The sequence below is a fragment of the Anguilla anguilla genome, chromosome 8 (genome assembly GCF_013347855.1).
Source record: "Anguilla anguilla isolate fAngAng1 chromosome 8, fAngAng1.pri, whole genome shotgun sequence".
Taxonomy (NCBI): Eukaryota; Metazoa; Chordata; class Actinopteri; order Anguilliformes; family Anguillidae; genus Anguilla; species Anguilla anguilla.
Window position 1 is genome coordinate 46,267,661 of NC_049208.1, and position 13,139 is coordinate 46,280,799.

The 13,139-nt window shown below is 48.6% G+C and overlaps 1 protein-coding gene across 1 annotated transcript; it reads left to right on the forward strand.

Annotated features, from left to right (window-relative positions):
• The first annotated feature begins 824 nt into the window (after nt 1-824).
• LOC118234500 (tumor necrosis factor alpha-induced protein 8-like protein 2) lies at nt 825-12,780 on the forward strand. Its single transcript, XM_035431072.1, has 3 exons — nt 825-1,407; nt 9,824-10,153; nt 10,850-12,780. The coding sequence occupies exons 2-3, from the start codon at nt 9,836-9,838 to the stop codon at nt 11,090-11,092; spliced, it is 561 nt and encodes a 186-aa protein (XP_035286963.1). The 5' UTR covers nt 825-1,407; nt 9,824-9,835; the 3' UTR covers nt 11,093-12,780.
• Nucleotides 12,781-13,139: the final 359 nt, after the last annotated feature.

The following is a 13,139-nucleotide window of genomic DNA, read 5'->3' on the forward strand; positions in this document are numbered from 1 at the left end:
CATAAACACACACATGCACACATGCATGCAAGCACACACACACACACATACACACAAACACATGCTGATTCACATACACACATGAACATGCACACACACACACACACACACACACCAAGGCACACACATACACACACACACACACACACACACACCCACGCACACATATACACACGCATCCACGCACGCACACAAACACGCACACATAAACACACAAACATGCACAGACATGCATGCACGCTCAGACACAGACACAAACACACACACACGTGCGTGCACCTACACGGATGCACACGGAGGCACACGCACACACACACACACACACACACACACGTGCATGCACATACATGGATGCACACAGAGGCACACACACACACGTGGATGCATGCCTGCTTGCACACACACACACACACACAGATGCATGCCTGCTTGCACACACACACACACACATGGATGCATGCCTGCTTGCACACACACATGTGGATGCATGCCTGCTTGCACACACACACACACACACACGGATGCATGCCTGCTTGCACACACACACGCACACACACGCACATGTATGCCTGCTTGCACACACACACACACACACACACACGTGGACACGTGCTCGCTTGCACACACAAGCACGGTCAGACGCATGCACAGGCACACACACGTACACACACGTCAGGACAGGCAGGAGAGAGCAAGCGAGAGAGAGAGAGAGAGAGAGAGGGAGGGACACAGTCAGAGAGAGAGAGGGAGAGAGAGAGAGGGAGGGACACAGTCAGAGAGAGAGGGAGAAAGAGGGCGAGAGAGAGAGACAGTCAGAGAGAGAGAGAGAGAGAGACACAGTCAGAGAGAGAGAGAGAGAAACACAGAGGGGAAGAGCTGAGCTGGGGTGATATATGAGGATAGAAGCAGAACAACAAACCACAGGTCAGTGACAGAAAGAGAGCGAGAAAGAGAGAGAGAGAGAAAGGGCAAATACTGTGAGAGAGGTACCAAAACAGACAGAGACAGAGGGTTAGAGTTTGTGTGTGAGAGAGTGAGAGAGAGAGAGAGAAAGGACAAAGACTGAGCGAAAGAGCAAAACAGACAGTGAGAGAGAAAGAAGGAAAGAGTGTGTGAGAGTGAGAGAGAAGGAGGACAATACCCTCTCAGGGGCGTGTCAACAACAATTAGTTCCTCAAGGAAGTAGAAGCCTGAGTTTATCGCGAAGTCGAGTCGGCGGTAAGCTAACGGCAACCCCGCCGCTCCGCGGACTCTCCTCTGGATTCCCGCCTTCCCGCTGCCGAAAGCGCCGAGACCGAACACCTGACCCCCCCCCCCCCGAACGCCGTCACCCCCCCCGACCCCGCCTCGATCGAACGACGCGCGCACCTCAGCCGGAGAGGGCAGCAGCCCGCGGAACAAACTCGGGTGAGTTTACCACAGTGTCCCAACCCGCTCGCGAGTTTGTGCTTTGCTTCAGCGTGGGGGTGAAGGGGTGGTGGGGGGGGGGGGCGTGTGGGGAGGCGGGGTGGTGAATTGGGGGAGGGGGGGGTTCTAATAGCTGACAGCTAAAACTGCTGCCGTTACTTCCCCCTTCCCGCTGGCTGCGAATTGTGAAAGTGCGGTTTTGAAATGCGTCTGCTGCTAGGTACCCCCCCACGCCCTGGAGCTCTTTCACCCGCCTGGCTTCCGTCCCCGTACGCTGAGGGGGGGGAGAAAAGGGAGAGGTGGAGAGAGAGGGGGGGAGAGGTGTAGAGGGTGTAACTGCTGCGGGATCCTTATCCGAGCGGTATGTAGGTGATGGTGGTCGGGGGGCAGGGGGGGGGAGGCGAGGGGGTAGCGGAATGCACATGGGAGGCAAAAGTTGTGTTTCTGTCACGCCGGTATCAGACGCCGGGTTTCGCGTTAACTGTTCCCAGGGCTACGAGCCGAGATGGCGGGTGCGAGCTGGGGCAGGCCGCAGCTGGTCGTCAGGGCGCCGCGATCAGACATCCTGACCCGACCCGACCCTGACCCTCGTTCGCACAAACGTTTCGGAAACACGAGCTCAGACCTGCCGTTTCAATGGTAAACGGACTGCATTCATCTTTTATCCAAAACGCTTTACAATTGATGCCTCCCATTCACCAGAGCAGTTAGGGGTTAGGTGTCTTGCTCAGGGAAACACTTCAACATGACCAGGGCAGGGATCGAACTGGCAACCCTTCGACCGCCAGCCGACCGCTCTTTACCTTCTGAGCTGTGCCGCTCCTGCAGTTACTTTACGGCACAAAGAACGATCGGGCGACAGAAAGAACGCTTTCGTTGCGCGGAGCGGAGGCGCAGGAGAACCCGCGGTGCGGAGCGACGCGGTGCGTCTGCCACAGCCGGCGCGTCGGCCCAAGCGAACGTATCGCCGCCGGAGCCCGAGATTCCCGGCAGGAAGTCGTTTACCCCTGCCGAAAATCACCGGCCCGAAAACAGGGCCAAAGGTCAGCGAGTGTTTACACAAACCCCAGAGAGCACGGACTGATTTCGGAAATGAAAGCCGACACACAGAACAGCAGCAGGTTCGGTTAAACATCATGATGCCAGAGGGGGTCACTGGGGTTGGGGTTGGGGTTGGGGTTGGGGTGGGGGGCAGGGGGAGCGCTTGGCGTTGACACGGGTTTTGCCATGTCTTGGGGGGGCCTTGTGTGAACCTTCTCGGGTCACGTCAGTGTAGTCACTGCCTGGCCGTAGTCACCACGGTCACCGCGCTCAGACGTCACGGGCAGGACCGCTGCCAGAACGCAGCTCTGCGCCTGGCACAGCTGGTGCGCTCGCTGCCAGGATCTACGGCAAAACGGAAGGGACATTAGACCAGGCCAGTCCACTGTTTAGTTGGGGGGTTTAATGACAGCAGTGGGTCATGCACGAGGGCAGTACAGGCCAGGTAACACTGACAGGTGTGGGGGGGGTCATCATCTGTCACCCCGCATGTTGGATGTGTGGACACCATCTGTGCCCCTCGCTGCCCCCAAAGAGTCACAGACATGTGTTGTACCCCAAATATGTACCACACCTGTGTGAGCTACTGGTACGTCGAAGCAACTGTAATATGAAATCAGCAAATATAAGGTTGCAGGTAAAATAAACCCATTTTCTGTCTGTGCCTTCATACATTAATAATACACCAACATTAGTACAAATATATAAATAATGTATGATGGAAAACATCATTTTAAAACGGGGCCTAAGAGAAGGGGCCAGAGCGGCAGAACGTGTAGTCACAGGGATAGGCTCAACATTTACCGTAGACTACGCAGAGGATTTTTTTTTTAAATTAAAAGCAAACTTCATGAACTCTGAACGAGGTGATTTGACGAGCAGACGCCGTGCGCAGAAATCACTTCCTCCTGAAGCTGGCTTCCGCCCGGTCTCCGTGGCAACGCGCTCGATTGGCAGCGCCAGAGAGGAAGTAGCCACGGCAGCGGCTTTTTCGGCTGTGATCGGGCCGGGCGAGGACCGTTGCTTTTTAAAAAATACATATTGGGTCACAGGGATACTCGACAGGCACAGCGCAGTTCCCCAAAGTCACGAATCGAGTGGTGCTCCTCGAGGGTAGAAAAACTAACTGCTTGAATTGCACAAATTATCAGCACGCGCACACACACAAAAAAGACAGACTCAGACATCTCAGAAGAGCCCGTGGAGTAAATTGGAGGCTGAATTATCTGGAGTGCCGCTGACACACTCGTCGGTTTGGTGGAACTGAGAGAACAGGAAGCGGTTTCCAGGCCCCGCCGGCGGCGGCGGCGTTCGAGCTGAAGTGCAGCCGTCAGCAGAGGCGGACAAATCCAGGTTCAGAAAGTAAAAGTTCATCCCAGGGTTTTGTTCCTGTCACCTGGATTTGCTAATGAGCGCCATTCTTCAGCCAGGAAGGTAGAGCTAAATCAGCTGGCTGGAGCTCAGGGGTGGATGAAATACACGGTGGGACTTTTACTTTCTGACCCCTGGATTGTCCGCCTCGTTAGCCCGTTAGCCGCGCGGCGTCAGCGAGCAGAGCGGCTCCTCCTCCCCGCCGCTCGATCGCGGTGCGGTGGTTTGAGCGGGCCGACTGCGTGCCGATCGGATGCGAAGGCCGGCCCGGCGTTTACGCAGAGCCGCTCAGACCTCGCCGACGCAGTCGAGCGCGTTCCGCTGCAGCGGTGCGGCCCGGACGTAAACGGAAGGGCGCAGTTTAATCGAGCGCCTTTCTCCACGCCACCGCGGCGCTCGCGCTCTCGGCCCCGGGACAGGCGGAAGCGCGATTCCTCCGGGCCCGTTTCGTTGCAGCTGCGTCTCCCGTTAATTGGGCAAGAGCGCCCACCAGCACGCGCTCTCCTCCAAATTGCTCCATTTACCCGCTTCGCCTTCGGCTAGTTTTCCTCATTGATTTTTCCCGGTGCACACATTAATTCGGCTAGCATCCCTCTTCTTCACTTTAAAAACGAGCCCTCTCCCAGGCCTTGGTCTTTTTTCTTCATTCTATTCCAGATCTATTATTCAACAACACCAATTTTATGGCTAATGCAAAGTGTGCCCCGTTGTTTGTTGGGTTAGGTGTTAAGTTGCCAGGATTCTGTGTCTATCGTGGGGGGTCGGCTCTGGGTCCAACTAGGAACAAGGGTCTGGTTATCCGCGAGTCTGTTTAGGTTAGTGTGGTAATCCATGAGTCTGTTTCGGATAAGGTTTGACAATTTGCGAGTCTGTTTTTGGTTAAGGTGTGGTAATCAGAGAGTCTGTTTGGGTTAAGGTGTGGTAATCTGAGAGTCTGCTTGGGTTAAGGTGTGGTAATCCGAGAGTCTGCTTGGGTTAAGGTCTGGTTATCTAGAAGTCTGTTCGGGTCTGGTAATTCACAGATCCGTTCTGGTTCGGGCAGAGGTGGAAATCCAGGTTCTAAAAGTAAAAGTCCTCCATAGTGCTTTGTTCTGATCACCCAGATTTGCTGATCAGCACAGTTCTGCAGACAGGAGGTAGAACTATTTAGTTAAATCTGCTGGCTGAGTTCATGGGTAGAAGAATCACAATGCAGGACTTTTATTTTCTGACCCCTGGACCAGGCTTTGGGTTCAGGTCTGGTTACCCAGAACTTTGTTCAGGTTTGGGTCTCTGTCAAACGTAATTTATCCACGTCAGATTCAGGCAGGAAATCCACGGGTCCGATTCGAACCCATGAAGACCACTGCCCTGGGAAACAACCTGGCCATTCATGTGCCATGAAGAGGAGAAAAAAAAAACATACAGCCAATCACAGAAGGCCAGCCACCAACAGCCAGACAGTGATTGGCTGATTCTTAGCTGTGCGTAAGATAGCATGAGGCCTGAAAGTGAGCCATCGTAATTCACATCTGAACCCAGAGAAACCCACATCGGTGGTAGGGGTGATGGTTAACTGCTGAGGTAAAGATTCCCTTCTTTAACCAGCCTGTTTTCAAAGAGGTCTACAAGCGTGTTTTCATCAGCGTAAACCACAAACTCATTTTCTCCTACTTGTCTGTACTGGTAAATACATTTTGTCAGTCTCTCTCTCTCTCTCTCAGTCTGTCTGCACACTGCGCACAGGAAGTCAGCAACTTCCTTAAAAATACACAGAGCAAAAAAAACCTGAGGGCGTTTTTTTAGGTCACCGTGCTGATCTTAAACATGTTCTCGATCACGCTAACTTGAGATTTAAGGTAGAAGTGAGAAGGAAAAAAATGCTGAAATAGCAGATGATGTGTCAGATGTTCACAGCTTCTGGATCTGGAGGTTTGCTGATAAAGTCACATCAAACTCGATCACCAGACGGACTCAAGCGGCCCTCATTTTATTCCTCCGCATGTTGATGACTTCATCCATGCTCTAATAATGTCGCTTTTACAACCAGGTCCACCCAGGTGGAAATTCCAGCTACAAGTCCAGCTGAAACCCGCTTCTGCTCCAGCCGGATATCATCTCCATATTTGGTGATAGTCTGTCGTCTGTCGAGTACGGGCTTGCCAGCACGGTTGCTATCTCAACCGCCCTGTTGCCAGCTTGACCGTCTCCAAACCAGCTACAAATCAGCAGACCAGCATACAATCCAGGCTGGAACCAAGATGTAATCTCCACCAGGGTACCCAAATATTACCAAAGAGTTAACCAAACTCAGAACAGGTGTCCGAGGCTCTACAGTGCTCCCATTTTAGGAGCATTTACTCCTGAAAACGGATGATTGCTAACTGCTAAAATTATCTAGTGGCACATCTACTAATTTTCCAACTTAGGAGCACATGTGGCTCTACCTAAAAGAATGTTAGCAAAAACACCCTGGGGTTGAAGTCATATTGTATGCCAGACTAAGACAGCCAGCATGATCAAATAAGAGTATTCCTAAGCAGAGAACCATGGGTGCTGGGCATGTTTGATCTAGTTTTAGTCGGGGTTGGGGTGGGGGTGGGGGGGGGGGTGGTGGTGGTGATGCATGCAGAAAATCTCCCGCACAAACCACAAAACAGAATCATCATACGCTCTCGGCTATTACAGACCCATTACAGTACCCACCGTGACGGCATGCTACTCCTCTCCCCAAGTGCAAATAGCAAACCTCAGGTATGCAGACCAGAAGAGGCCAGGAGGTCAATGTCTGTTATTGGATATTATTCCCCCACCCCACCCCACCCCCCACAAGTTCAATTACTTAACAAACCCAGTCACGTACAGAACAGGTGAAAATCACAGGTAAATGGATACCCTTTAAGCAATCTTTAAGCAAGATATTAATGAGTTTATACAGTTTAAGTCCTTTATATTGTGATTTTACTTGAAGTTTTAAACCATCAGTAAGTTCATCTCAGTTACACACCTTTGACACCAAAGACAGACTAGACTGCTTCAGTCTCTGAATTCATTCTGCTCGATTAATTACCAAGCCTAATCATTTATGAGTTCTGACATTTTTCGTGAAGTTCATTGATAAGCTCTTTAGTCGCGGCTGATAGCTTTTCTTGAATGCCTAAATGATGCATTATAATGTGGGCTAATTTGCAAATGAAGAGCCAGAAGTAACTGGTGTAAACACACATTCAAATACACTACAGCATTAAAGAATGGGGTTCCCCAACACTGTTCTAAAGGGCTCGTATTTGTGAAAAATGGGTATGGCTGACCTTTGACCCTTCTGCTTCAGACAGAGCAAATGCCTCTCTGGAAATCAGGTCGCAGGTACTTGCTTCAAAGAGAAACGGTACTCACTGATTCAGTCTGGCTCCGCCTACTACACAATTTTGAAAAATGCTTCCTGGGATGGGTGGAGTGGGTGTGTCCATCTCATTTGCATAAAATATTCTATATGCAAATGAATTAATTCAGCACAGCTGTGCCTGGCTCATGAAACTCGATTAAAAATGCCAAACTAGGTGCTGCGGATCAAATGTGAATCAAAGTTTCAGCAATTACTATTTCTCACCCGAAATCTTGTCAGAAATATATTTTACTGGACTGTTTAGATGGATTTAGAGAAAGTTAACGAACAGGCCACCATGTTGTTCCGGTTTGAAAAGGTGGAGCCAAAACCAACATTACAGTGTGTCTAACCAATCAGGTGCCAGCTGTATTCCGATGATGTAGTAGTGCTTCCAAAGGGTACTCTGACATCACAATAGGAGCATCCAGAAAGAACATTTCAAGCATTAGAGAACAGCACCAAGATACTTTTCTACCATTTTATTTTGCCAAATTATATTATTTCAGAAATGCTGAAATAATGGTATGAATTAATGTTTCATTACAAAGGCATACCGACATGTTTACAGCAAGTGTGAGATTTAGAGTGTAATTATTCTTTAAAATGTGTGTCAGCCTCATAAAAATGATTGCAATGCATAAATGGATTAACGCACTTGAATTGCAAGTTACGCAAGAGTTTAAATAATTTGCATTTAAATCACTTAAATTGTGACGTAATTCTGATTGTGAAACTAAGTCCTTAAATCAATCGAATCGCGAGTTTTGGAAGTTTTTTGGAACATTTTTTCAACATTCAATAGTCTTCACTGTCACTTCAGACACAGTTCTAGAACACCTTTCAATTACAGAAGTGATTGTTACATCAGCATTAGAATGTTCAGTTAAAAATGCTCTGATCACATATGTGACATCACACCTTAAGGGGTTAAAGACAGAATTGCATTTAGTTGTCTAGCCTGTGCACCAACCTTCATCTGGGTAACGTGAACAGAACCACACCTTCATTCGCTGTAGGTTCCAACACACACACACAGCTGTACAGCTAGTTTGCTTGGTCTATCCCAGAAACTTAAAAGCCATGGCAACATGCCGCAGAATGTCTGCCAGGAGGATTCACCCAGGCTGTCAGATTGCTCCAATGCAGATTTGGGACCAGCCCAGTTTTTCCCCCACTGGCAAACGGACGGGATGGGGCTGTTTGGATGGACAATATCCCGCGATGATAATTATCGAATGCAATAACAGTCGTAGCCCCCATATGGTGCATTATCTTTCCTTTCATTTTTTTTATTTTCAACTATACCTGAAGCGGATAGTAAACAAACAAAAAAAGCCAAGAAACCATAACCACTTATCTACTGGATGTTGATAAGACAGCCAATCAGCACCAAGGTCGTACAGGGTCCGTGTGATCATGTGATGCGTTTTTGTCGATCACATGGAGCTGCGAGCCCTTACTGCTGATTGGCTGCCTTACGGTCACCCAATAGATAACAGTGGTGCTGTTTTTTTGTGGAAGCATTTCAAGCGCCCTCTGAAGTTCACTTGTTTATTATCGCATCGGGTATATTCAAAGCGTTCAATAATTGTTGTCGTGACACTGCATATAGCCCATCCCGACCAGACTGTAGCAAGCTCTATGAATGGGAGGATGAGGTGACATCACACCGTTTTGGTAGCTGTGATCTTTTCCATCGTGAACATCATAAAAAGGGATGAGATGATTGAGTCACACACACACATACATACACACACACACACACACACACACACACTGGGAGGGCCAAAGGAGCGTGCAGGGGAAACGTGAGTACGGCAGTCCTGCCAAAAAATACCCCCCCCACTCCTTCCCACCCTCCCTTCACACTTCCACAGGAAACCCCGGACACCCCCATATCCGGCCAGCCCCTCCCCTGCAACGACACAATCACCCTCACCCACCCCCCCCCCCCCCCCAACACAAACACAGACGTGGGAGCCGAAGGAGATTTACGCTCATGTTTGTTTGGAGGTCTCTCCCGGTATCCACCATCCGCCCATCTGGCTGATAAGAAATCCCCAAACCGAGCAATCCATCACCTGGAAGAGCTGCTCCCTCAGCAGTTAGGAACAGTGGCAGTGTACTATAATGGGGTAGGACACTGGTCCTGCAACATAAATGTCACAGGTTCAATTCTCAGGTAGGACACTGCCATTGTACCCTTGAGCAAGGTACTTAACCTGCATTGCTTCAGTCCAGCTGTATAAATGGATGCAATGTAAATGCTACGTAAAAGTTGTGTAAGTCGCTCTGCGTAAGAGCATGTGCTAAAGGCCTGTGATGTAATGTAACAGTGCCACCGAATGGGATGACGCTACTCCAGCGAGCATCCATTTGCTTTTCAAACCATGTGAAAAATGTATACACAAATGGCCACTCATCTTTAAAGTACAGCGTGGCTGCGGAGTATTATTCTTGATTTTTATTGGGTGGGGAGGGTAGAGCATTCTGAATAGCTGGTTTGGGGGGGATGAGATCCGACTACTGAAGGGGGCCTAACTAATATCAGGCACAGCCCTTGCAGAACTTGAAAGTTTTTGCTGTTTTGGGGAATCCAGTCCTTCCCTAATAATACTTGACGTTCTTCCCCTTCAGCCCACTGCTTCAATGGAGTCCTTCAGCTCTAAGGACATGGCCATGAAGGCCCAGAAAAAGATCCTGAGCTCCATGGCCAGCAAGTCCATGGTGCAGATGTTCATCGACGACACGAGCAGCGAGATCCTGGACGAGCTCTACCGCGTCTCCAAGGAGCACTCGGGCAACAAGCCCGAGGCCCAGAAGGTGGTGAAGAACCTGATCAAGGTGGCGGTGAAGATCGGCGTGCTCTACCGCCACAACCGCTTCAGCGCCGAGGAGCTGGGCCTGGCCCAGGACTTCAAGAAGAAGCTGCACCAGGGCGCCATGACGACCATCAGCTTCCATGAGGTAAGCTCCTCCGCCACCCAAGGCTTGTTAACACTTTGAAGAGTAGGTTTTTTGGAATTTTTTGTTTGTTTTTCTTTTAAAAATTCTAAGTCAGTGTTCTAGATCTTCATTCCTTTCTAGTGCCAATAGTGATTATTACATCAGCGCTAGAATGTTCACTTAAGAATGTTCTAATCACCTTATAAAGCTTCCCTCCTCCACTCCAGCATTCTCTCTCTCTGTCTAGTCCCCAACCTCAGGTTCAATTTACACTTACAGTTATCAAAGTAACTTCAGGTAACTGTATGTTATATGGCTTGAAAGCTAGTCCACTTCTGAAGGTAGTGAGCTCTCTCATTTGTGGCTTATGTTCTCCTGCAACATTTTGTTTAATATATTTTATACTACACATATTACAATCTACAGAGCTGAATATTGCCTAATCAGTGTAGACAAAGGAATGCTCTAAGCTTCATCCTGCAATAAAACGTGGTTGCGTTGTGTGAATGTGCCCCATAGTCTGGACCAAGTAAAATATACCATTGCTATGAGGTTGTTGTGTGTGTTGGAGAGGGGTGGGAGTAGAGTTTAGATGAAATACTACTACATGGCAGTACTACCAACAATTCATCCTGGAATGTTATGGGCATGAACCGGCCTCAGAGAAGGTCCAAGGAGCTTTTCGGTCGCAAACACCCTGCTCTCCCCTCGTCCCAGGTGGACTTCACCTTCGACAAGGCGGTGATGGTGGACATCCTGACGGACTGCCGGGACACTCTGCTCAAGCTGGTGGAGAAGCACCTGACGCCGAAGTCCCTGGGCCGCATCAAGCACGTCTTCAACCATTACGCCGACCCGGACCTCCTGACCCACCTGTACGCCCACGAGGGGCCGCTGCGCCCCCACCTCACCAAGATCTGCACCGGCCTCAACAAGCTGGTGGAGGAGGGCAAGCTATGAGCCGGGACGTCCCGGGTCAGAGACTGCAGGGAGGGGGGCGTGGCCAAAAAGGGGGCTACGTTCGAGGACCCTGAGGTGAGAAGGAGTTCCTCCCTTGCCTTAAAATGTGGGGGAAATTCGCACAACAAAAGACAAACAAAAAATAAAACGTGGCAAGCTGGATCCGTCCCGTCTGTCAAATGCAAGCCCCGCCCACCATCATTATGATCCTCCCACAGAAACGCCCTTAGCAGGAAGTGAAGAGGGGCCACTCTCGTTGCTTGGGGAAAAAGACGGTACCAAGTGAGGTCGCAGTTTTTTGGGAAAACGGACAACTGTCAGCATTACTGTTTTCAGGAACCACTGTGAGAGTTTTTTTTTATGTGTCAGATTGCCTGTTTTTCTTTCTTTATTCGAGCGGTGAAGTCCGTGTTCTACCATTAGAGCTCCGAGCATAAGAACAATTTTACTGAGGTTTACAACCTAACCTTAAAAGGACTAATTTCCTACAGCCATCATGCGTCACACAGGATCCCCCATTTGTTTCGCATGTGGACCGGCAGAAGGAACTTGGCAAAGGAGATGGAGCAACTTTGGCTTTGTTAAGGAAGAAATGCTAAATTTTTATAGTTTTGAACGGTATTTCATTGGATATTGTTGCAGCCAGGGTGGATTTCAATGTACTGTTAGTGTGCCTGAGTTATAAAGCCCAGTTTTACCATTTAACATCAATGGGTCATATTTGCCAAATTAAATGTTTACGTATGACAGGGGTGTCCGACTGGAGCCCGCTACAGTGCCTGCACGTTTTCGCGGTTTCCTCTGCACAGGCAGGAAATCCAGGCCTCGGAAACCGGATATGTTGACACTCGCGCCAATCATTGCCATAAATGAATCACTCAAACAAACCAAAACAAACCAAAAACCAGCTGGCCATGCAGACCTCCAGGCCTGGAGTTTGACACCCCTGAGCTATGAGAAGCTCTAAGAACTAACTGAACCGCACCGCCCTCTAGTGTTACAATTAAGTGTTGCAACAAACATGTTCACATCTGCAGGGTTGCTAAAAAAGCCAGGCTGCTTATCATTCCAACCAATTACTTCACCTGCTGATTTTACCAATTCGCGCACCTTCAACCAGAGAGGCGGGAACTAATTAGTGAAATCAGCAGGTGCAGTGATAGGTTGGAATGGAAACCCTCCATGCCACATGATTGGACACCACTGTTTTAGAGAATCCAATAGACAGAAAAGTGACTGTTACCCAGAGATCAGTTTCAAGTACATTACTGCACACACATAAAGATAAATAAATAAATGGTTAAATGGTTAATTAAAACCCTGTCAGTTTATTTTATCTTGGCCATTACTTTCTTTCTGCTGTGCCATGGGAATAGAACAAATCCAGAGCTACTCTGCAGACTGTAAGAATGAAACTCCAGTCTTATGAATGAACCATTAAGATGTATTCCCTCAGAACTGATGAAATGCAATTTGTCATCACAGCCCGAATATTTTGCATCAAACGCAACAGCCTGTCGTGATAACCCACGATTGCTACAATTTGGCCTAAATTACAAACTCAAAAAGGTCAGAGCAGTTGCTAATGCTATTAGCTGAATTTACTGTTAAGACTGCGAGGACACAGTATTTTAAAACTTGTGCTACAAGGCTTACCTCCCCTGTAATAAAGTTAAATTCTCACTGAGGCAATGTCTAGCAGTTATTTTTTCACCAGATGATATGAAGGTTTGTACAAGAGTTTTTTTCAGATAAATAATGGCATAGTTTGTAAGACATAGATGACCTGATTTATTAAGACCTTTAACACATGCAAAAACCTTTTAGCGCATGCAAAACCACTATCATGGCCGGTGACTGGCTGTGGTAATTGTTTTGCACCAATCATTGATCGTGTTATTAGTCTTGCATGTGCGAAATGGTTTATGCTGAAGGTCTCAGTAAATCAGGCCCATTAGAGTTCATGAAAAACACTTCAAATGATTGTTTGAACCAGTTGTAGTGCCAATACACTGACAGTGTATGGCCCCCTAATAACAAACACTGC